Consider the following 22,649-nt stretch of genomic DNA (forward strand, 5'->3'; position numbering starts at 1 on the left):
GGAGTTGGTAAAACTATGGCGTCGTAACGCCTATTTGGATGCAAATTCGGTCGGTATCAGTTGATGGTTAGGTTTTTTTACGGCATCGGAGCTAAACTCAAGAAGCAAATTTGTAAGATGATCAAGCATCAAAAAAACAACTATCGGTAAAGCCCGAGTGTTGCGGTTGTTATTCAACACACAAATTCGGTCGGTATCGGTTAGGTTAAAAACAATTTCATAAAACGAACATATTTAAAAAAAGAAGACAAAAACAAAGACATTAGAAAAAGGTAGAGCTTAACACACGGCACGTATTTGCGTATACCATACCTTTAGACTCGAGCTAAAGGAGGAAAAGATATTTGAAGATATATTTGTTTTTCTTATTTATTTTTTCTATTCCTTAATGGGTTGCATTCCCATATTTATTTTTCCTTCAACTCTATTTTATTCTTGTATCTACATTGATCAAAGAATAAGAAGAAACCGATTATCAAAAAATATTACGAGCTTGGCTCGTATACAAAAATTGAAGCTCGAGACCAACTTGGCACAAGCTAATCTGAGAAAAACGTTAAACGAGCATAGAGATGCATAAACATGTATTTTTAGAAACCAAAACAGTGTAGTAACCGGTTCCATGTATAGTTTGAGTGTTGACCGGGTTATTTCGGGTAGGGACAAGTTGAGTTTTGACCGGGTAAAGGTGGAACCGGTTTCGGGTGCACGTCCGGAAAGAAACCCAATACCAGCTCATACCCGCGAGTCAAGTACTGGCGAAACCTATTCTAGGTCAGGTCCAAAAACAAGTATTTTGTGCACCTCTATACGAGTCCAAGCTCGGCCCAAACTTGACACTATAGTGTCAAATTAATTAATAAAATTAAAAAAAAAGTTGAAACTTAAAGTCACACAAACTCTTTTAAGGCTCGGCGAGCTTAGACAATGTTTCTATACTATACTTCAGCTCGGGCACAAACTCAGTAACTAAACTAGCTTTATTTGAGTCGGGTTCGACTTCGGGATTGGTGTGAAGAACAAGAAGATGCAATTATGAGGATGATCAATCAACACCATCTCCCTCCATTAAAACCAGTACGCAAACTCTTTCAATCCCAAGTACCCAAACCGATTTCCCGACACAAATACCGTCGCAAAACCGAGGAAACCAGCCTCGCTTTATACGACGAGTTATTCAAATTCAACCAACTAATTACCCGCCAACCTCTTCCCGCCATTAAACACTTTTGCAAACTATTAACTTCCATTGTCAACATGAACCATTACCCACTTGCCATTAATCTCATTCAAAGACTAGACACTTTACCTCTCGAATCCGATATATACTCAACAAACATAACTATTAATTGTTATTGCCGATTAAACCGAGTGGATCTCGGTCTGTCGGTCTTCGGTAAGGCGCTGAAACGCGGGTATCGACCCGATTGTGTCACATTTAATACTTTGATTAACGGATTATGCGTTACGGGTGGTTTTAATTATGCACGCCAAGTGTTCGATGAAATGTCGGGGAGTGGAATTAACCCGAATGGCGTAACGTATGGTGTGTTGATTAATGGGTTGTGTAAAATTGGGGAAATTGATCACGCGGTTATGTTACTTAATGAAATAACCGAAGAATTTGAGTTTTCGGATTCGTCGGGTGTTGTTATGTATAGTACTGTCATAAACGCGTTATGCAAAAACGGTGACATTGATCGTGCGTTGAGTCTTTTTAATGAAATGATTGCGAAAGGTGTTACACCGAATGTTGTAACGTACATATGCTTGATGCACGGTTTATGTAGTTTCAGGTTACGTGAACAAGCATTAAGATTGTTGGATGATATGTTATGTAGTAACGTGATTAACATCGATTTACAGACGTTTAACGTGTTGTTGACCGCGTTATGTAAACGAGGTTGGATGGTGGAATCACGTAATTTTCTTGATTTTATGATTGAAAGAGGATTAATTCCCGATACTGTTACGTACAACACTATGATAAACGGGTACTGTTTGGTTCGTCGATTAGACGATGCTCGACACTTGTTTAATGTCATGAGTTGTGGTCGTGACGTTATAACGTTTAATGTTTTGATTAACGGGTACTGTAAGGAAAGCAATATACACGAGGCGTTGGGGTTGTTTAATGAAATGTGTAGACTTAATATTAATCCTAACGTGGTTACATACACTACTGTTATACGTGGTTTATGTCTTGTTTCTAGACTTAACGAAGCGCTTGTAATATTTTATAAAATGCAAGATTGTGGTGAGATGGCTAATGTGGTTACTTACAGTACTTTGATAGATTGTTTATGTAAACATGAACGAGTTACCGAGGCTTTATCGTTGTTTAAGTTGATGGATGGTGCAGGGGTGGCACCGGACGTGTATACTTTTACTATTGTTATCGACGGGTTGTGTAAAGTAGGAAACGTTGATGCTGCGAACGAGCTTTTTCTAGAGGTTTTTTCTAGAGAGTTACAACCGAATGTGTGTACGTATACTGCAATGATCGGTGGATTGTGTAGGAACAAGAGGTTAAGTGAAGCGGAAGAGTTGTTTTTTAGAATGAAGGAGAGTGGTTGCGAGCCGAATGTTCATACGTATACGATTATGATTAATGGTTATTGTAGGAACGGGAAGTTGAATGAAGCGAACGATTTGTTTGTTAAGATGGAGGAGAGTGGTTGTTTGCCGGATGGGTGTACTTATAATACTGTTATTCAAGGGTGTTTGTTGCAAAATGAGATTTCAACCGCGATTCGGTATCTTGAAATGTTGAGTGAAAATGGGTTCGAGTTAGATTCGTATACAGAAGCGTTGTTGCTTAGATTTCAGTCGTGTGGACAGTTAGACTATTCGGTTAAAAAGGTGGTTTAATCCCAAGATCATTGTACAAAGTTGATATTTTTTATTGTTTGGTATGGTTAACTAGAGGTGGCGATTTTATCCGTTTACCTGTTAATGGATAGGTTCGGGTTATGTTTGATCTCTAACGGGCCAAATTAGAAGAATTGACCTGCACAATATACCTGTATTGAACTAGTGCAGAACATTAAACTATTTTACTACCATTCACCATCAAAGAAACAGAGTAGCAAAGATTGAAATATTTGATTATTATGTAATATAAAGCTATCATTTTTTTAATGTAAAAATTAGTGATTACTTTGAAAGAGAAGGCAAACGGGAACAAGCTACGCTGCTATCCCTAATGATTTATAGTGTTCATTAAAGAACCAAACTAAAAAGTGTTTATTGATCTTCTGAGACGGGATATTAATCGTCCATACTTATTTGACGCTCCAAACCTGACTCGTCCAAGTTTTTAAACCATCACTTATGGTGTCATTGAAAAAAGAATCTACTTATTATTTTAAATTATACTTATTAAAACGAAATACATTTCACAAACAACACTTTAGGAGGCATGGATGACTCAATAAAGGAAGACTGATATCCACTTTGATCCTAAGGGTGTTCGAGTTTACCATCAGAGGACCTTCGAACCCTGACCTTTTAACCATTGGGTCACCCTATACAAAGTACATAGACAATTATCTGTTTGTTGGCCGTTTAAAGGAAAAAAAATATTTATGTTAATTTGTATCCATAAATATTTAAATTTAAATAAATAATAATAATAATACAGTTTGAAATCCTGTTATTTAAAATTAAGCGTTATATATGGTCAAACTATTAAAAACACGGTCAAAATCACTAACTCTGCTTCTCTAATCGCAGATTCCGGCGACGGTAATTCGCCGTCATTCGTCACCGGACCATAATAATAATAATAGGACGCTTCTTCTTCTTCTGTTCTTGTTCCTCCAATCAGGTTAGGGTTTCCTCTGCACTCTAATTTTATTTTATTTTATTTGAGTTTTTAGCTGAAAGTGATTATTATTATTATTATTCTGCAATTTTTATTATTTAGGGTTCAAGTAATCATATTATGAGGTTATGAATTGCACCAAAATGCAACATACTTTCACTTTTTGTTTATGTATGTTAGTTACATTAGGTAGTTAAAAAGGGGAAAATATGTTACTTTAAGTTAGGGGTGTGCACGGTTCGGTTTTGCGCTCAAACAGTTCGGTCTCGGTTTTTTCAGTTTGGGTTTGGTTTTGCCATTTGAGAGAGAAAATTTTGGGCCGAAAACAAATTTGACCTAAAATAATGAATTTGGCCTAAACTACTTTGTTAATTAATAACTAATTGATATCATACATTTGGGCTAAAGTATTTGCATTAAATACTTATTAAGTTCTTATAAACTGCTTAGATAAAAAAATGAAAATCTATAAATTTGGTTTGTTTTTTTCGGTTTTTAATGCATGCAAAACTAAAACCTAACGTAAGTTTGGTTTTTACAAAAACGTAAAACCAACCCGTCGGTTTTTGTTTCTATGTGGTTTTTTCGGTTTCATATTGGTGTTTCAGTTATTAGCACACCCTGCATTAAGTAGGTTGCCTTTTAGCATAATTAACCTTTCTACTAAATACTAATCTAGTACTGATTGTTGAAGTTGTTATAATCACTTTAACAATGTGCATAAAGCACCTCTTTACGTATATGGGTCTTCTGATTATTTAACATCAAAATTGCAGAATCGAGCGTATCTTACTAGAATATTAGCAAGCTCTTTGGTTAATAATGGAGGGAATGGTGAAAAAATACCAGAAGTTTAAAAAAGTAAAAGATGACATGGACCGATGGGACGATCTGCAAGCTAGATTAATTTCACAGTTTCGAAATGCTTCTTCCATCATTGGAAGGCTGCAGGTTCTTCACATCCTGCAAACGAATCATATTTGTTTATGTTTCATAGTCTTGAAACTTAACAGTTTAATTATTATTTACCTATGATCAGCTGCTTGAAGATCCCAAAAACTACGGTTCTTTGAAAAACGTAGATAACATTAAAGATTCAATCTTGAGAAAGCAGTTGGAATCTTTACAGACGATCATGCTTTCAATGACTAAAACTCTGTAAGTTTGGTGTTCGAATTTTATTTTTTTTTGAATATATTTTACTCATTTGGGAGATCTATTTCCAACTAATCTTGATGTGATCAGGGAGGAATTAGATAGTATTGTTTTATCGCTTGCGAAAACTTTTCGTGATGCTAAGCAGCAAATAAAAGGTGGTTCTGTGCAATCATCAAAGAAACAGTTAAATAACCGCATTGGCATGAAACTGAGTCTTGCAGACTGCTTAGAAGGGCTTCGCCTTCTTCACGAGATGTATCAATCAGAGTATGAACTCATACACTTTCCAATAATTTTATGCATTTCATATAATTTATTTAACGTTAAGGGTATTTTGGTCACTTCACATGGTCTTTACGGGAAAAGTTAACCTTTTTCCGTTTCAGTGAATAATGGTGTTACGTTCGTACAACCAGCTGGTCTAAGGTTGACAATTTCGAAACGGGGGGGGGGGGGGGGGGATATGATCATACCACAGGTACTATTTTTGTAATATTGTATTCTAACCTATAATCTTTTGTTTCAGGTACTTGCTTAAATCATCAGTGGTTTCTGCACTTGCCAGTCTTGCCTTGAAGCCGAGGTATGTTTCTAGAAATTTTGTTCTATGTTTTAGTAGAGGTGGCAAAATGGACGGGCCCATCAGGTTGGGTGACGGGCCTAAACGGGTTGGGTCCTTTCGGTTTTTATTAATATAGAAATATAGAATACTCTTTATGATTGATTTACTTGTTGCAGTGTTAGTGATTTGCATGCTTTTGAACAACTTTTGGTGGATCAACCTAATATCCTGAAAGATGAAGGTAAAATATAGTGTTTAAACGTAACTTAACTTTTTTAAACATGGTATTTACCTCTTTTGATTATTGTTGGTGCAGTGCAATCCATATACGACATCATATTTGCTGAAGATATTTGTTGACAAATTATTTAAAAAAGTATGATTTTTTTTTTATATTTACTCTGTTAGTTCTCTCATTTTTCCAATCCTGCTTACGAACACCAGTAGATTTAGTATATGAAGTGTAAGTTTTCCTTTTCAAGTTATAAACTTCAGCGTGTAATCTCGATAAAGTTTTGGAAGATTTTGGAGTTGCTTTAGGCTTTTAAGCTTGAGGTATATATGTGTGTATACTTTATAGTTTATCTCTTGATAGCTAGACTGTATATTCTTATTAGATTTTTTGTAGTGTCGAATATCAGAAACATGATAGCAGCAAGCAAAAAAGTTTCTTAAATCTCGGGTCGAATGTAAAAAATAGGTAAACAGGAAAAGGGTCAAACGAGTCTAACGGGTTGAAATTCACTTGATTTCTAGTTTAAATGGTAATGTGTTTAATCTTATATATTGTTTTATACTTTTATTCAAAGATTTAGATTATTATTTTGATAATATTGTTTTCTTACCATGTCACCTTATTAGAAGATTAGTGCCTGTAGGTCAATACAATTTGACTCGGCCCGTTTCAACCCGAACCCACTTTGACCCTTACCTAACCCGCCCATTTGGCCGAACCCACTTTGACCCTTACCTAACCCGCCCATTTGGCCACCTCTCGCCCGAGCTATCTTTTTGCTCAATAGCATCATTACAAGAAATCTTTACTTAAAACCTGTGACACTCACATGCAAAACCCTTTGTTAGATATCGAGACTGGCCAGTTGGGTAACGGGTCAAAACCAGTGAGAGTTTTTCTTCGTCTTGATTCATGAACCCAACTATGATTGTAAACGTATTGTTTGGTTAAACATAAAAAGGAGAAAGCGATAATGAACATAGATTCATTTCCAAACTTGAACTTGCCACAAATTTGTTATTTCTTCGGTTACACGTTTCAAGAAAATAACACAAACCCAACACACGATCGATCAGTTGTTTATTACTACCAATCTACAATCATACAAACCGCCACCAATTGCAGTCAACGAGTCTAACGAAGATGACCTTGACCGCCATGGTGTGGGTGGTTTGGCCAACAACCCCACCAGCTAAAAGAATTGCTATTTGTTTGAACCACCTTTTCTGATTCAACACTAACATCTCCTACATACATATATAAACACAAACAAATTAATATATATACATAAACCCTGTATGGATATACTGTGATTGATGTTATTACCTGTTTGTTTATGAAACTGTGGTTCGAATATCGTCGTTCTTCCGGCCGAAGAAACAATGACAAGTGTGTAGAGAACCACCAAGAACAAAGTAAGAACACTAGACTTCATTTTCTAAGTTCTAACACTGTGTTTTGATCTTGATGTTATAGTTTTACATATGTATATTTATAGTCAAAAGATTCTAGTTAAATTGTAAGATGAGTTGAACAACTTATTTCAACTAGAAAAACCAAAACATATTGGAGCTGTCTTCAATGAGAATCTTACCAACTTTTTGGCATAAAATTGGTTGTAATTTGTAAACAATTTGTTCAAGGCATGTGCTTTTATTCTCAACTTTCAATAAATAAATAGTGTTGTTTACCGATAACACATAAATTTGAGGAATATTACATCAATTGCTAATGAGCTGACACCGTATAGGAAGAAGTAAACAAATGAACCGAAGATTCGCTTGATTCACCACATAACGGGCATATAACGGACTCCAAATACACATTTTGAGCACGAAGAGCCATCAAAGTAGGAATACGATCCATTTCCAACTTCCAACCAAAGATGTTACACTTGAAAGGTACCCAATTGCACCATGTGAACTAGTAATTATACTTTGGACCCGCATCAATAGTTAGATACTTCATAACCGATTTAACGAAGAGGACTTCTCTAGGTTGCGCTTGTCCCGATAGCGGTGTGGTATCAAATCTCGTCTTTCTTAGTATTATCCCAAAACAACTTGTTAGAAGGTTCACGAGATTGGAGCCTCGTAGACACTCTGACGGTCAAGTCAGTATATGTATATAAGAGAAAAACAAATATTCTTGAATATGTATATCAATATCATAAGCATATAAGTTGTATATATAAAGATGGAAAGATTGTAGCGACCAATAAGGCTATCTCGGATCATGGGCAAAGCTTTAAAGTGACCCATTTATCTCAGCAGTGTAAATTTACGCGTTTTCGTCCAAAAATTTACATGCGTATTACTAAGGTGGTCTAGACATATGAATTTTGTAACTACTGATAGTGTTGTAAAAGTCGCTAGTTGCTAGTCGGGCGGTGGGGGTGAGGACTAGTGATTAATCAGGATTAATCGGATCGAACTTTAATGTATAATTTCAATTATACACACACACACACACATTTTTGTATGTAAATTTCAGTTTTATATATACACATATACATTTTGGGCAATATTTGGCCTGAATTTCATTGGAAACCGCTGAAATTGGACGGGATCTCGCCAGAAAACGCCGACTAAAGCCGATTAATCGCAATTTTGACCATTGACTTATTAATTGGCCAACTAGCCAAAAAATAATCAGTAAGGTGGGGCCTAGCAACTAATGGAGGCTAGTTGTAATTTTGCAACAGTGACTACGGGTGTACGGGGTCTTTACCAACGAAATCCAGTTTAACCGATCGGTTTGAACCGATATTTAAAACACGGGCTGGACCAAACTAAGATACCCTTAATAGGAGCCTTGCAGCACAAGTTTCTCTTTTAGTATTCTAAACTTTTTCAACAAAAACTGTAAACCCAACTAATTAATATTATCAGTTGCTCTCGGTTTACAAACTCATACCAATTTCAAGGTAAATCTCGACTTCCAGCTGAAATTACTGTTGCATTATATTATTATTTTATTATACATTTTTTAATTAAATTAAAATCTTCATATTACCGCAAAAGGTTACTACAAAACGATTACAATAAAGTGACAGGCAAACGGGCAATAGTTTTCGAGTTAATTAATTGTTTATTTTTTAATGTTTACAGTGCTCGATTGGAACACCATTAACGGTTAATAAATCAAACATAGTGAGTTTTTAGGGTTTATAAATTAACTTAATTGAACTTATAATTCGTTTGAAATAGGGGTGGCTGCTCGCGAGCTACTTGAGATCGGCTTGCAAAATAACTCGTATCGAGCATCGAACCGAGCTTAAACAAGCTCAAGCAAGCTTGCAAGCCAACATATGTTGTAACTATATATTTATTAAATAATTGATGTTATGTATAATAAAATTATGATAAAAATAATTGTATCATATATATTATTATGTTCAATATATATTGGCTCAATGACAGAAGAATGAGATCTTTGTGATCTCCAGATCGATCCTGAGGGCATCCGGGTTTTACCACGGGTTTTCCCCGGAACTGGAGATAACTTGGAGGTGCTTAAGGGCTCCGTACGGCTGGGTTGGGCCAGCTGGCGGTGGCCTTTATCCATTGGGTCAACCCGTATGCCGTACGGAGTACCTAGGTATTCTATGTTTGTTGACCGTTCAAAAGAATATATATTATTATGTTATATATAATATTTTAGTAAAATTAATAATAAATGAGCCGAGCTCTTTGTAAGTTAAACGAGGTGAGTTTGAGCTTGAAATACTACGCACGAGCCAAGCACGATTTTAAAATTAGAGGTTGAAAAGAGCTCATAGATGTTTGAAGAACTTTATTATGTTATGGTTATGGACTTATGTCATTAATACAGCTTTTAGTTTAAATGTTTTGTTATAAATGTTTATTAACAGGTTATTACAAGTAAGAGCGTTTAACAATGGAAACGAATACTTCACGAATGATTAATCTAAACAGATCTAATTACCAGCTGTGGAAAACTAGGATGGAGGATTTTCTTTATGTTAACGGATTTTATCAACCGATGATCTGTTCTGAAAAGCCAGATGACAAAACTAACGAAGAATGGAACTTGTTACACCGTCGGGTTTGTGGGTTCATTAGACATTGGGTTGATGACAGCATATTAATTCATGTTAATCAAGAAACAAATGCCCGTAGCTTATTGAGTAAACTTGAGCAGCTGTATGCTCCAAAAACATTATACGATGTTATTTCAGTCGAGCTGGCTAAACATAATCTTTTGAAAGAGGAGATGAGAAGGAAGATACAAAACTGTGAACGTGCTAATAGAAAACGTATGTTTCAGGCTAGTCAGGTTTGTTTTCGTATTAGTAAAGCAGTTTCTTACTTTAATCAAGTGTTTGTTATGTTACAAATATGACCTACATTGTATTTAGAAGCCTCATAAAGTTGGAACTGCACAACGTCGTTGTCCTAATGGTCCATCAATGCTGCAGCATGGTGATAATCGCCAGGTATACTGTGATTATTTTTACTTATTAAGTTCTATGATTATCTTGAGTTAGTAAGCGAAAGTCGCTTTATAAGATGGCATGAGGATTAGTTTCATAACTATTGTTTCAAAATACTAGTGTGAATCATCTCCGCGGATAATACTTTATCTAGTGAAACAGTTTATGTTTTTTTAGTGTTTTGAAATAGTTTACATGATGGTTTGACTGTTTTGAAAGATACATGTGAATAGGCTTGTAAACGAACCGAACGACTACGAATAAGGGCATGTTCGTGTTCGCTTAACTTTAAACGAACACGAACACTTAATCGAACACATATTTTGTGTTTATGTTCGTTTGTTTAAATTCTAAACAAACAGTTCACGCACATAACTTAACAAAGATAAACAAACATAAATGAACAAATGTAAATGAATACAAACAAACATAAATGAACACACTTAAACGAACACAAATGATTAAATATAAAACCATTAAATAGATGACTATTCAAGAAATAATATTTATTTATTTTCTATTAATATGTAAACAAACATAAATAAACGGACATAAATGAACATAAATAAACGAACGTTCACGAACATAAAAGAAAAAAGGGAATATGTGTTCATGTTCGTTTGTTTATTAAATAAACAAACATAAACAAACTTCTTGCCGAACGGTTCACTGAACGTTCGGTTTGTTTACAGGCCTACATATGAAACCACCGGTTATAACTTAGGAATCCAGATGATAAAGTAAAGGAAAGTTTGTAAATATTCCTTAAGAAGTATGCACTCAATGGGGACTATTATTTTATGAACCATTTTTATTAGTTTTAAATGACGTAGGTTGTGCATTTTTGTTCACTGGAGTTTCCTAAGGATGAGTTTTCATTGGAATTGTGAGTACTACAAGATTTGCTCGGTTTTTATTAAAGTGAATAATTTTCTTTTCTTTTTTTAATCTTGCTTTGTTTATTTCGTATTTCAGGTCAAAACTCAACAACTATGATGATGTTGTTAAAAGAGTTGCCTCCCATTTAAACTTAGACGATCCATCTAAAATCAGACTTACATTTGCATCGCATAATGGTCACGCCAAAGCAAACAAACCTCAACCTATCCAATATCGAGGTTTCAAACATTTGTCAGACATCCTGGCCCACAAAAATAAGGTTGTTTTGACTTTTTATTGTTTTTATATGTAACTTTGCAACTGTCTTCAAATTAAGGTTGTTTTCATTAAATTTATTGAATTTTTATAAATTTGTTATGCACAGATTACGGATATTTTGTATTATGAAGTACTGGATATTCCTCTTCCTAAACTGCAAGGCCTGAAAACTCTAAAAGTTGCTTTTCATCATGCAACAAAAGATGATGTAAGTGTTGACTTTATAATTATTATTACTATTGTTTATGTTTGACTTACTCATTTTTGTTAATATGGTATCTTTGACCATTGATAGGTAGTCATACATACCATTAGATTGCCAAAACAAAGCACTGTGAGTGATGTCATCAATGATCTTAAAACAAAGGTAAACATAGCAAGTCCACCTAATTCTAATTACGGGTCAAAATGGGTCGGATTAGGTTGACCAGAAACGTGTCAAAATTGCCATGTCTTATATAATTGACTGGTGAATGTAATCATGAAACAAACAGGTTGAGTTGTCTCATAAAGACGCAGAGCTTCGATTGCTTGAAATTTCTTTCCACAAGATAAACAAGGTATGCAATTTGTTGACTTGGCTTATAAGTTATAAGTAGTTTTACTATATTCTAATTTTTAATCTGCTTCTGAAATTATCTGTATGCGCAGATCTTCCCACTGAATGAAAAGATCGAAAACATTAATGATCAACCCTGGACATTACGTGCTGAGGAGGTATTTTTTACACGCTTATATAATTAACGCTCGGATTATTTTTAACTTTTTTGTTTTATTACAGATTCCGGAAGAGGAAAAAAACCTTGAGTCACAGGATCGTCTAATTCATGTTAATCATTTTACATTAGGCGCGTCTTGGTACCCGGTTTGTACTTTTGCTTTTATATGATGTTTATTTTTCTGCATATTGATCATAATAATAATAATAATAATAATTTATAACTTTGTATCAATAACAAGTACATAACTCTGGGGAACCATTTTTGTTTGTGATCCGAGAGGGTGAAACGTTAGCTGAAGTTAAAATACGCATACAAAAGAAACTACAGGTTCCTGATGAGGAATTTTCTAAGGTTTTTTTTTTTTAACTTTTATTCTCTAATGCATATCTCAAATTATTATTATTATTATTATTATTATTTATTCTAAACCATAATATATCAGTGGAAGTTTGCGTCTCTTTCTTTGGGTCGGCCTACATACCTTCAGGATTCTGATGTTGTCTGCAACCGTTTTCAGGTTAACAGATTTATCTTTTTATTATTATTAGATTATTATCAGTGTTAATGTAACTATATTACGGTTTCAGAAAGATGCTTTTTGCGGACTTTGGGAACAACGGTACTTGGGATTGGAGCACTCAGACACTACACCCGAACAGTCATGTACCGCCAATCAGTGAAACAACATTCTCCCTTAGCCATGCATGCAGAAGTTGTAGTAACATCAAACGAGTAGCAACAAACTAATTATATATTTCCCTTATTGGTGATGTTTTAATATAAACCGGCGTATAACTGACATTAACTACCGCATTCTTTACTACATGCCATCTAACTTATATCTTTAATGTTTAATGTCCTGATAGACGGCTCCCGATCCTAGCTTTACCTTATGTCGCATGAAGTTTCCAACTTGTGATGCTCGTGTGAATACATCCGCAATTTGAGTCTTAGTGCTGCAATTAATTTAATTACGATAAATTTAAAGATAAAACTGAAATAACAAGCGATATTAAATAACAAATGTAGAATATCATCTGGTTATATCTTTTTAAAATATAATAAAACAGATTTGACGAAAGTTATACAATTAAAAACTCTAAATCATAAATTAATAAACGTATATAATATAGCAAAAAATCAATAACAAATGAGAACACAAAAATACAAACACTAACTAAATACATAAGTTATAATAGTTGGCTGTTTTGAGTAATAACAAGTATGAATGAAGGCAACTAACAATTCCTAATAGCACAATTACACAAACAAACAAACAAACAAACAAACAAACGGTAACTAAATATGCAAATTATAGTATTATACTGAATTATAATCATAATAAGTAATTAAATTAACTACGCTAAATTTAAAGATAAAGCTGAAATAACAAGCATTATTAAATAACAGGTGTAGAATAAACTACCTACAGTCGAGACAATCCTTAGACCATGTGTAGTCATAAAGCCCCACAACCAGACATTATGCGTCACGTGGCGCCTAGTCAAAGTTATGATTTTTTACAAAAACAGGGTGTAGTCATAACTCTCCACCCCCAGACGTTATGTGCCACGTGGCGCCCAGTCACTATTAATTTTATTTATTTATTTTAAATAATAATTCAATTAAATAATTAAACATAAAATTAAAGAACAACATTAAAATTTAAAAAATACATTAAACTTCCAAATAAAAACTAAATTAAAATAAAAAAAATACATCAAATTAAACAAAAAATACATAAATAATACTAATAAAACTACATGTGATATCTTTCTAAAATTTTCGCTTGTCGAGCGGCTTTTAGAGATCGGACTCTCGGGTCGTCTTCGGTTAGCTCGCTTGATAAAATATCAATGTCTTTGTCTATTTCATTCCTTCTAAGTAGTTCAACGGCGTCCAAATTTACTTTAAGTCGTTGGGTTCCAAGTTCGTGTAAATCTTGGAGTCGAGAGTTCATTTCTTTGAATTGAGTTTCCATTTCGGCATTCGAACCCGTTGCCGACGACGAAACGACCCCTTTCCCCCTTCCCTTGCCCTTGCTTCTTCTACCCCCGGCTGAGGCATCTCGATAGTATTCAACGCTTCATTATCGCTTAGGTTGAAGTTTCGAGCGTCGGAACGGGGCGTGTCTAGATCAACCGAAGACGATGTTTTAGACATATTATTATGCGGACCACATTCGGCTTCGGCATCCAAACCTGGCCCATTTTGGGTGAAACCTCAAGTAGTCTTTCCAAATGTCAAAGTAATTGAAGGACCCCGAGATCTTATGTTGATACTCTGTCAACGCGTTTTCCATGACATCCGCATCCGACACACCGCTACTCCTCGTTCGATTCATCCGAGAGAAAACCGTATGGAAACCCATGCATTTGGTGTTTATGTCGTCCCATTTCGACAGTAACGAATCTTTTTCTCGACGCGAGTCCCGGTCAAGTTCGTGGAACAACGCTTTAATTTTGTGCCAAAATACCACAGTTTTTTGATAGTTCGCTAAAAAAATAAAAACATTACAAGTTCAATGTTTGCCGTTGGGTTTTGGAAAAAAATGTTTGCCGTTGGGTTTTGGAAACCGGGCACCGCATCTGGCATAGAGTTTTGTAAAAATGCAATGTACGCGGCCATTTGCGGGTCGAACGGATTCGGGGCGGGTACGGTTGGCAACGGGGCGGTAGATGGGTTCGGTTGTGGATTTTGGTTGCCTTGACGGACATATTGACCGAAACCGAGAACATTTTGGTTGTTATTCAGAAACATTTTGTAGATATATTTGTGTAAAAAATATAATTGGTATAGAAGTGGGAGTAATGTGTTAAAAAAATGAGTTTGGTTTGTTTTTATAGTATAAATTTAATTAATAATTTTTTTTAAATCCAACGGCTCCATAACGGTACAATGCAACGGTCATTTTTTTTTATGTTTGTGTCTTTTCTAGCATTTTATCTAAAACGCGTTTAAAAAAAACTCAAAACGCCGGGGGGGGGGCGGTGGGCCCCCCGGCGTTATACTACAAAACGCCTATCATAACTCACGAGTACGCTTTGTCTTACAAACAAGAGTTATGTTGAAGAGGATTTTCAAGAGTGACTTTAAGAAAAACATTAACTGAGTTTAGCTTATCAATTTTTCCGTATGAATTAAGGCATAATATTAATAAAATCCAGAGTGAACTGCGTTTTCGTCCCCGTGGAGTTTCAAATTTGCAATTTTCGTCCCTGTGGTTTCATTTTACTTTCAATTAAACCCGACCATATTAACCCCGTTAAGTCTGATCTTTAAACCCATCCCGTTCTTTTTTATCGATAGAGGAAGTAGCCGAAGGGAGAGACAAATGCACCGCCATCGCTGTCTACCATACATACACGTACACCTAAAGGAGAAATACGTGTTCAAATTATATATGTAGAATATAAATATAAATAATAATAATAACTCACAGTAGTTTCCTTGAGGTCTCAGTGTAAGAGTGGCGCAAAATCTGAACTTCAAGTTTTGGTATCCATTTCGAGGTAAAATCTCGACTTGAAGCTCAAATTAATAATAATAATAATTATTATTATTGTTGTACTATACACTGAAATTAGGGTTTCCATTGGAACACCATTAGCGGTTAATCAATCAAACAAACAGAGTTAGTTAATAATTATAAATATTAATAATAGTTATATATGTATTAACACATAAAGCTCAAGCTTGAAATACTACTCAAGAGCCGAGCTTGAGCTTTAAAATAAGAGCTCAAAACGAGTCGGGCTCTATGTAAATTAAGAAAGAATATTTGTGTAAAATCTTTTGTTTGCTTTGCATATTTTTTTTTATTTTGTATGTTATACTCTTGAAACGTCCAAAATGTGTGTATTGTAAGTAGGCCTGTAAACGAACACGAACGAGGGCATGCTCGTGCTCGTTCATTTAACTTTAAATGAACATGAACACTTAATTAAACAAATATTTGTGTTCATGTTAGTTTATTTAATAAATAAACATGTTCGTGTTCGTTTGTTTAAAACCTAAATGAACAGTTCACGAACTTAAATGAACATAATTGAACAAAGATAAACGAACAAAAATGAACAAATGTAAATGAACACAAACAAACAAATGAACACAAATTAACAGAAAGAATACCATTAAGTAGATGAATCCTTCAGATAAAATTTAATTATGTTCTATTAATATGCAAGCAAACATAAACGAGCATAAATAAAAGAATGTTCATGAACATAAATGAACGAACGAAACATGTGTTCATGTTCATTCGTTTAATCAAACGAACACAAATTTTTTGTTCATGTTCGTTCGTACTAAATAAACAAACATAAACGAACTTCCCGTCGAACAGTTCATTGAACGTTCGGCTCGTTTACAGGCCTAATTGTAAGACCATTTTGCTGATGGATATTTAAAGATCTTTATTTAATTAGTGTTACTTTGTTTTATTCAAATGGTTTGTTTAATGTTTATTAACAGGCTATCACAAGTAAGAGCATTTAACAATGGAGACGAATACATCACGAATGATTAATCTAAATGGTTCTAATTACCAATTGTGGAAAACTAGGACGAAAGATTTTCTTTATGTTAACGGATTTCATCAACCAATGATCTGTTCTGAAAAGCCCGTTGACAAAACGAACGAAGAATGGAACTTGTTACACCATCGGGTTTGTGGGTTCATTAGACATTGGGTTGATGACAGTGTGTTATGTCATGTTAGTGAAGAAACAAATGCCCACAGCTTATGGAGTAAACTTGAGCAACTGTATGCTCCAAAGACATCAAACTCGACAGCAGGCGATGTTATTTCCGTGGAGTTGGATGAAAATAATGTTTTGAATGAGGAGACGAGAAGGACGCCCCAGAATTGTGAACTTGTTAATAAAAAACGTACATTTTCGGCTAGTCAGGTTTGTTTCAATATCAATATAGCAGTTTCTCTAATCAAGTGTTTCAAAAATGACTTACATTGTTTTTAGAAACCTCTTCAGGTTGAAACTGTAAAACATCACTATCCTAACGGTCCATCTTCTCTGACGTATGGTAATAATCGCAAGGTATAATGTGATTATTTTATTTAATAAGTTTCATGATTATCTTGCGTTAGTAAGTGAAGGTCGCTTTAAAAGGTATGCACTCAGTAGGGACTATTTTTTTATGAACCATTTTTTATTGGTTGATGTTAAATGACATAGGTTCGTTTTTGTACACTGGAGAACCCAAAAAAGATTGAGTTCTCATTGGAATTGTGAGTACCACAACATCTGCTCGGTTTTTATTTTTACGTATTTGAATAGTTTTTTTTATCTTGTGCTGTTTATTTTAAATTTCAGGTCATCACTCAACAACTATGATGATGTTGTTGAAAGAGTTGCCTCCCATTTAAACTTAGACGACCCGTCTAAAATCAGACTTACACCGCATAAGAGGTATAAAACATTGAGCAAACCTCAACCAATCAGACACCGAGGTTTCAAACATCTGTCAGACATCCTGCCCTACAAAAAGGTCATTTTGACTTTTTTGCATTCAAAGACGAAACACGCATTTTTTTTTAGATTATAGTTTTGGCAAAGTAACTCTAGCAACTGTTATGTCTTTGTTTTGCACAGGCTTCAAATATTTTGTGTTATGAAGTACTAGATATTCCTCTTCCTGAACTGCAAGGCCTGAAAACTCTAAAGGTTGCTTTTCATCATGCAACAAAAGATGAAGTAAGTGTTGACTTCATGACTTATCATTTTTCTTATTTATGTTTTGACATTTTTGTTTTTTGGCCATTGGTAGGTAGTCATACATACTATTAGATTGTCAATACAAAGCACTGTGGGTGATCTCATCAATGATCTTAAGACAAAGGTAAACATATCAACTCTACTTAATTCATTAATTCTAATGCACTATAACATATCAACTCTACTTAATTCATTAATTCTTTTTGCAGTAGTCTTGGATGAGTTGTCAAAGTCGATTCAGGAGACGCTCCCATGGTGTATGATGTTCGCAGACGATATTGTGTTACTTGCCGAGAGAAAACGGGTTCTAAACATGAGACTTGAGGAGTGGCGAACAGCCTTAGAGACAAAAGGTTTAAGGATTAGTCGATCTAAGACGGAGTATCTCCACTGTGCTTTTGGAGGGGTAAATGACAATGAGGACGCACAGATTACCATTGAAGGGCAGGTGGTTCCGCAGGTAACGAAGTTCAAGTATCTAGGATCATTTGTCCAGAGCGATGGGTAATTAGACAGTGATGTGACCCATCGAGTTCAGGTAGGATGGGGTAGATGGAAAGCAGCCACAGGTATATTGTGCGACAAGAGTTTCCCAACTAAACTAAAGGGAAAATTTTATAGGGTTGCAGTAAGACCTGCAATGCTATATGGAACAGATTGTTGGGCCATCAAGAAGGCACAAGTGCGGAAGATGGAGGTGGCAGAAATGAGAATGCTACGTTGGATGTGTGGGCACATAAGGTTAGACCGAATAAAAAACGTCGTGTTTCAGGAGAGATTAGGGGTGGCGAACATAGCAGACAAGATAAGAGAGTGGAATTGAGATGGTTTGGACATGTGAAGAGAAGACAAACGACGAATCCTGTTAGATCCATAGAAAACATTACTATAGAGGGGAGAAGGGGTAGAGGAAGACCTAAATTGACTTGGGATGAGAGGATTAAGAATGATTTGATAGACCTAAACCTCTCCGAGGACATGGTTGAGGATAGGAATGCTTGGAGAAGTAGAATTAAAGTTAAGGATTTTTAGGGAGAAATGAATACCTTAGGGCTTCTATTTACCTTATTTTAGTCACACACCATAATAATATTTTCTCTACATAAATAGTATTATTATTATTATTATTATTATTATTATTATTGTTATTGTTATTGTTGTTATTATTATTATTATTATTACTGTTGAACTCTGATTTTCTTTGTATTGCTTCATACATATGTACTTCAGAGCTGAGGGTCTCTCTGGAAGCCACCTCTTTATCTATGTGGATAGAGGTACGGTGTGCCTACATCCCACCCTCCCCAGACCCTACTTATAGCTATGTTATTGGTGGGACTTTACTGGGTATGATTGATTGATATAACAGGCCAAACGGGTCGGTTTAAGTTGACCTGAAACGGGTCGAAATTGCCACGTGTTCTATAGTTGACTGGTGAATGCAATCATGAAATAAACAGGTTGAGTTGTCTCATAAAGATGCAGAGCTTCGATTGCTTGAAGTTTCTGGCCACAAGATTTACAAGGTATTCAACCTTTTCAAATTCTGTATATACATGTTGACTTGGCTTTTAACTTATAAGTGTTTTTACCATATTACATTTTTTAATTTGGTTCTGAGATAATCTGTATATGCAGATTTTCTCTCTAAACGAAAAGATTCAGGACCTTAATGATCAATACTGGACGTTACGTGCTGAGGAGGTAATCTTTAAATGCTTACAAAATTTATGCTTGGATTATTTATGACTTTTTTATTTTATTACAGATTCCAGAAGAGGAAAAGGACCTTGATGCACAGAGACGTCTAATTCATGTTTATCATTATACAAAAGACATATCTCAGTACCGGGTTTGTACTTTTGCTTTTATAGGATGTTTATTTTTCTGCATTCTGAATTTCTGATCAAAATAATATTATATAACTTTGTATCAATAGCAAGTACGAAACTTTGGGGAACCATTTCTTTTTGTGATCCGGGAGGGTGAAACATTAGCTGAAGTTAAAATACGCATACAGAAGAAACTACAGGTTTCCGATGAGGAATTTTCTAAGGTATTATTTTAACTTTTATTCTCCAAGACATATGTCAATTTATTACTATTATTATTATTATTATTAGTTTGCTTATTAACTATATAGTTTTATCCTAAACCATAATGTATCAGTGGAAGTTTTCATTTCTCTCTTTTCAACACCCTACATACCATCAGCCTACATACCTTCTGGATTCTGATGTCGTCTGCAGCTATTTTCAGGTTAACACACTTACCTTTTGGTTATATTATTATTATTATTAGTATTATTATTATTAGGGTTGGATTCAAGTTTGATATTCTTAGGAAGGTTAGGAAGGAGGACATTTTGGTATACTACTTTAATATCAAAAACCCACTTAATTTTAATTTCAAAAATCCACTTCTTTAATCTCAACAACCCACTTAATGTAATTTCAAAAACCCACTTATCTTCACTCATCTCCTACAACCACCACCACTCCATTGGCCACCACCTACCCGGAAAGTCGCCAGGATTTTTCGCCGGAAAAGGAGTTTGAATTTTTCGCTGGAAAAGTCGTAAAAAATTTTTGTCCGGATAAGTCGCCGGGAATTTTTGCCGGAAAATTTCAACGGAAGTCGCCGGAAAAAGGACAATGAGGATCACTATGAAAAAACTCAAATGGAAAAAAACACAATTGTATAACACAATTTGATAAAACACAATTTTGTATAACACAAATTTATAAAACACAATTATTGTAAAACAAAATTTGTAAAAAACCCACTATTTTTTAGCAATATGGTACTCATATAAAAGTTAAAAAAACACTCATTATGGTGATTTTTTTTTTCAAAATGCCGTATAAAAAAATTATGGTCGTTTTAAAATGACGAGGAATTGACACGAGAGAAAGTCAACAAATGTATCATCCCTATTATGCCCTTCCCTTTATGAAACACTTGATTTCACCCATAAACTAATCTTAACCATCTATAATCAATTACTTCTTATCCTTCCCTATTATAACCTAACCCATAATAATTATTATTGTTATTGTTATTGTTATTCTTGTTCTTATTCTTATTTTAATAATCCTAACCGAATGCTATTGGCTAATAATAATCCCATCTGAGTTTATTGCCACTGGTGGTCCCAAATTTAAAAAAGTTTACCCTTAGTGGTCCTCCGTTAAAAAAGACCCAACGACGTTATATTTTTTTGTTTATGAATTTCAAACTAATTTTCAAGGCTTTTGATCGGAAGGAGTATACGAGTCTATTGATGTAAAACTTAGCTTGAAACGGTTATCCAAATGGCTTGATTTTTGTTAATTGGAAGTTCAAACACTAGAATTGAAACATTGATTCGTCGTTTTGGAGCATCGTTTCGAACTAAGTTTTACATCAATCGACTCATATCCTCATTCCGATCAAAAGCCCTAAAACATCATATAGAAATTCGGAAAAACAATATAACGCCGTTAAATCCTTTTTAACAGGGGACCACTTGGGCAAACTTTTTTAAATTTGGAACCACCGGTGGCAATAAATTCAGTTAGGATTATTATCAACCAATAACATTTAGTTGGGATTATTAATATCTCTTATTATTGTTGTTGTTATAACTATATTATGGTTTCAGAAAAGTGGTCTTAATGGATACTGGGGACAGCACTTGGGATTGGAGCACTCCGACACTACATCCAAACAGTCATGTACTGCAAATCAGTGATACAACATTCTCCCTTAGCCATGCATGCGAGGTCGGTGTCGTAACATGAAAGAAGAAGCAACAACCTAATTATCTACTTCCTCTGTATACTGTATCTTCCATTATCAGCTAGTAATTATTTAGAATCATCGGTTGTTAACTAACTGGTAGTAGTGTATTATGTATAGTTATTAGTTAATTATGAGTCTTGTAAGACTATATGTTTAGCCTTTATGCTTTCCGTTATTTCTTTTTAATTTCTCACCTCCAGTTCTGAACCTATTAATTGGTATCGGAGCCAGATCTCATCACTGATGAGTTCTCGAACGAAATGGTATTTAACTCTTCTATGCTTGCTTCTTTCATGAAGTTCAAGGTTCCTAGTTAGTAAATTAAAATTGTGCGTGCTCATAACGCAACTTAGATTTTAAAGGTTCGTATGTTTTTGACTGCACATTTCGGGCTAGTAGTTTCAACTTTAATCGAGTGTCTCACAACCGACTCGATTGAACAGTGTTTTTTTTTTTTTTTGGTTTAAAGCTTATCATTTGCTTCTTATTATATCAGACAAATCACCCTTTGGTTTCTTGTCAATAATTGCAATTGTTGTTTGTTGTTTTTATTCGTTTAGACTTTAGACAAATCGCCTTGTTGAAGATAAAAATACATTTGCTTTTGCTAAAGTACCATTCTATTAAATCGGGTTCTTTAAGATTGGCTGCTGTGACGGATTTGAGAAAGTTCAGGTTCTGATGTTAATTAGATCTTTTCGCTCTCTCTCGTTTGTAGTAGCTGAAAATATAGCTCTCGTTGGTTCGCTCGACATTTGATATACTTTAAAGTGTCTTTTTACCTGTTTTATTATAGCAGAGACTTGATCATCCTGAAATCTGTGCATTTGAAGCATCTTGATTAGTTATAGTACCATGTCTTTTAGCTAACTCCTTTTGGAGGTTTAACGCATAAGAAGGTAGACTTACGACTAGTTTCCTTTTTTGGGTTTTTTTAGAAACGACGACTTTCTGTTTGAAGAATGAAAGTCTAAGTTCACTTAAGTTAACAACGTACGAAAGTCAAATTCATTA

At 34.7% G+C, this 22,649-nt stretch overlaps 3 protein-coding genes and 1 long non-coding RNA gene across 11 annotated transcripts in view; 3 read left to right on the forward strand and 1 right to left on the reverse strand.

Annotated features, from left to right (window-relative positions):
* Nucleotides 1-1,031: 1,031 nt before the first annotated feature.
* Nucleotides 1,032-3,038, forward strand: LOC143629726 (uncharacterized). The gene has a single exon (XM_077098924.1). The coding sequence runs from the start codon at nucleotides 1,036-1,038 to the stop codon at nucleotides 2,869-2,871; it is 1,836 nt and encodes a 611-aa protein (XP_076955039.1). The 5' UTR covers nucleotides 1,032-1,035; the 3' UTR covers nucleotides 2,872-3,038.
* A 1,567-nt stretch (nucleotides 3,039-4,605) lies between these two features.
* LOC143629735 (uncharacterized protein At5g43822-like) lies at nucleotides 4,606-5,921 on the forward strand. The gene is made up of 6 exons (XM_077098930.1): nucleotides 4,606-4,777; nucleotides 4,866-4,984; nucleotides 5,072-5,251; nucleotides 5,511-5,567; nucleotides 5,723-5,787; nucleotides 5,863-5,921. Exons 1-6 carry the CDS (start codon nucleotides 4,649-4,651, stop codon nucleotides 5,904-5,906), a joined length of 594 nt encoding a protein of 197 aa, XP_076955045.1. The 5' UTR covers nucleotides 4,606-4,648; the 3' UTR covers nucleotides 5,907-5,921.
* A 508-nt stretch (nucleotides 5,922-6,429) lies between these two features.
* LOC143629743 (uncharacterized) lies at nucleotides 6,430-7,443 on the reverse strand. Its single transcript, XR_013153023.1, has 3 exons — nucleotides 7,108-7,443; nucleotides 6,517-7,028; nucleotides 6,430-6,477 (listed from the first exon to the last, which is right to left on the reverse strand). It is a non-coding gene; the product is annotated as an uncharacterized LOC143629743 (long non-coding RNA).
* Nucleotides 7,444-8,884: 1,441 nt separating this feature from the next.
* LOC143630155 (ubiquitin C-terminal hydrolase 13-like) overlaps nucleotides 8,885-22,649 on the forward strand; it is a 35,839-nt gene continuing 22,074 nt past the window's right edge. For 2 of the 8 annotated variants that reach the window (XR_013153130.1, XR_013153127.1), the window contains exons 1-2: nucleotides 15,546-15,629; nucleotides 16,591-17,027. Coding sequence is in view for 6 of the 8 variants with exons in the window: in XM_077099242.1 (XP_076955357.1) it covers nucleotides 10,214-10,240; nucleotides 11,071-11,123; nucleotides 11,213-11,396; nucleotides 11,502-11,603; nucleotides 11,691-11,762; nucleotides 11,890-11,955; nucleotides 12,047-12,112; nucleotides 12,177-12,264; nucleotides 12,356-12,468; nucleotides 12,560-12,634; nucleotides 12,705-12,797 (939 nt within the window). In the remaining 2 variants the exon portion in view is untranslated. Of the gene's footprint in view, nucleotides 8,898-9,482; nucleotides 10,241-11,070; nucleotides 11,124-11,212; nucleotides 11,397-11,501; nucleotides 11,604-11,690; nucleotides 11,763-11,889; nucleotides 11,956-12,046; nucleotides 12,113-12,176; nucleotides 12,265-12,355; nucleotides 12,469-12,559; nucleotides 12,635-12,704; nucleotides 13,111-15,545; nucleotides 15,630-15,711; nucleotides 15,752-16,590; nucleotides 17,028-17,096; nucleotides 17,175-17,312; nucleotides 17,366-17,450; nucleotides 17,698-17,729; nucleotides 17,832-17,904; nucleotides 17,977-19,312; nucleotides 19,379-19,490; nucleotides 19,557-21,495; nucleotides 22,282-22,649 lie in introns of those variants that run through there. The other 6 variants (XM_077099242.1, XM_077099246.1, XM_077099251.1 and 3 more) reach the window with 6 other exon arrangements.

The sequence above is a fragment of the Bidens hawaiensis genome, unplaced genomic scaffold, assembly GCF_021521415.1.
Source record: "Bidens hawaiensis isolate Kalapana, Puna unplaced genomic scaffold, B.hawaiensis_p1.1 tig00000459_1, whole genome shotgun sequence".
Classification (NCBI taxonomy): domain Eukaryota; kingdom Viridiplantae; phylum Streptophyta; class Magnoliopsida; order Asterales; family Asteraceae; genus Bidens; species Bidens hawaiensis.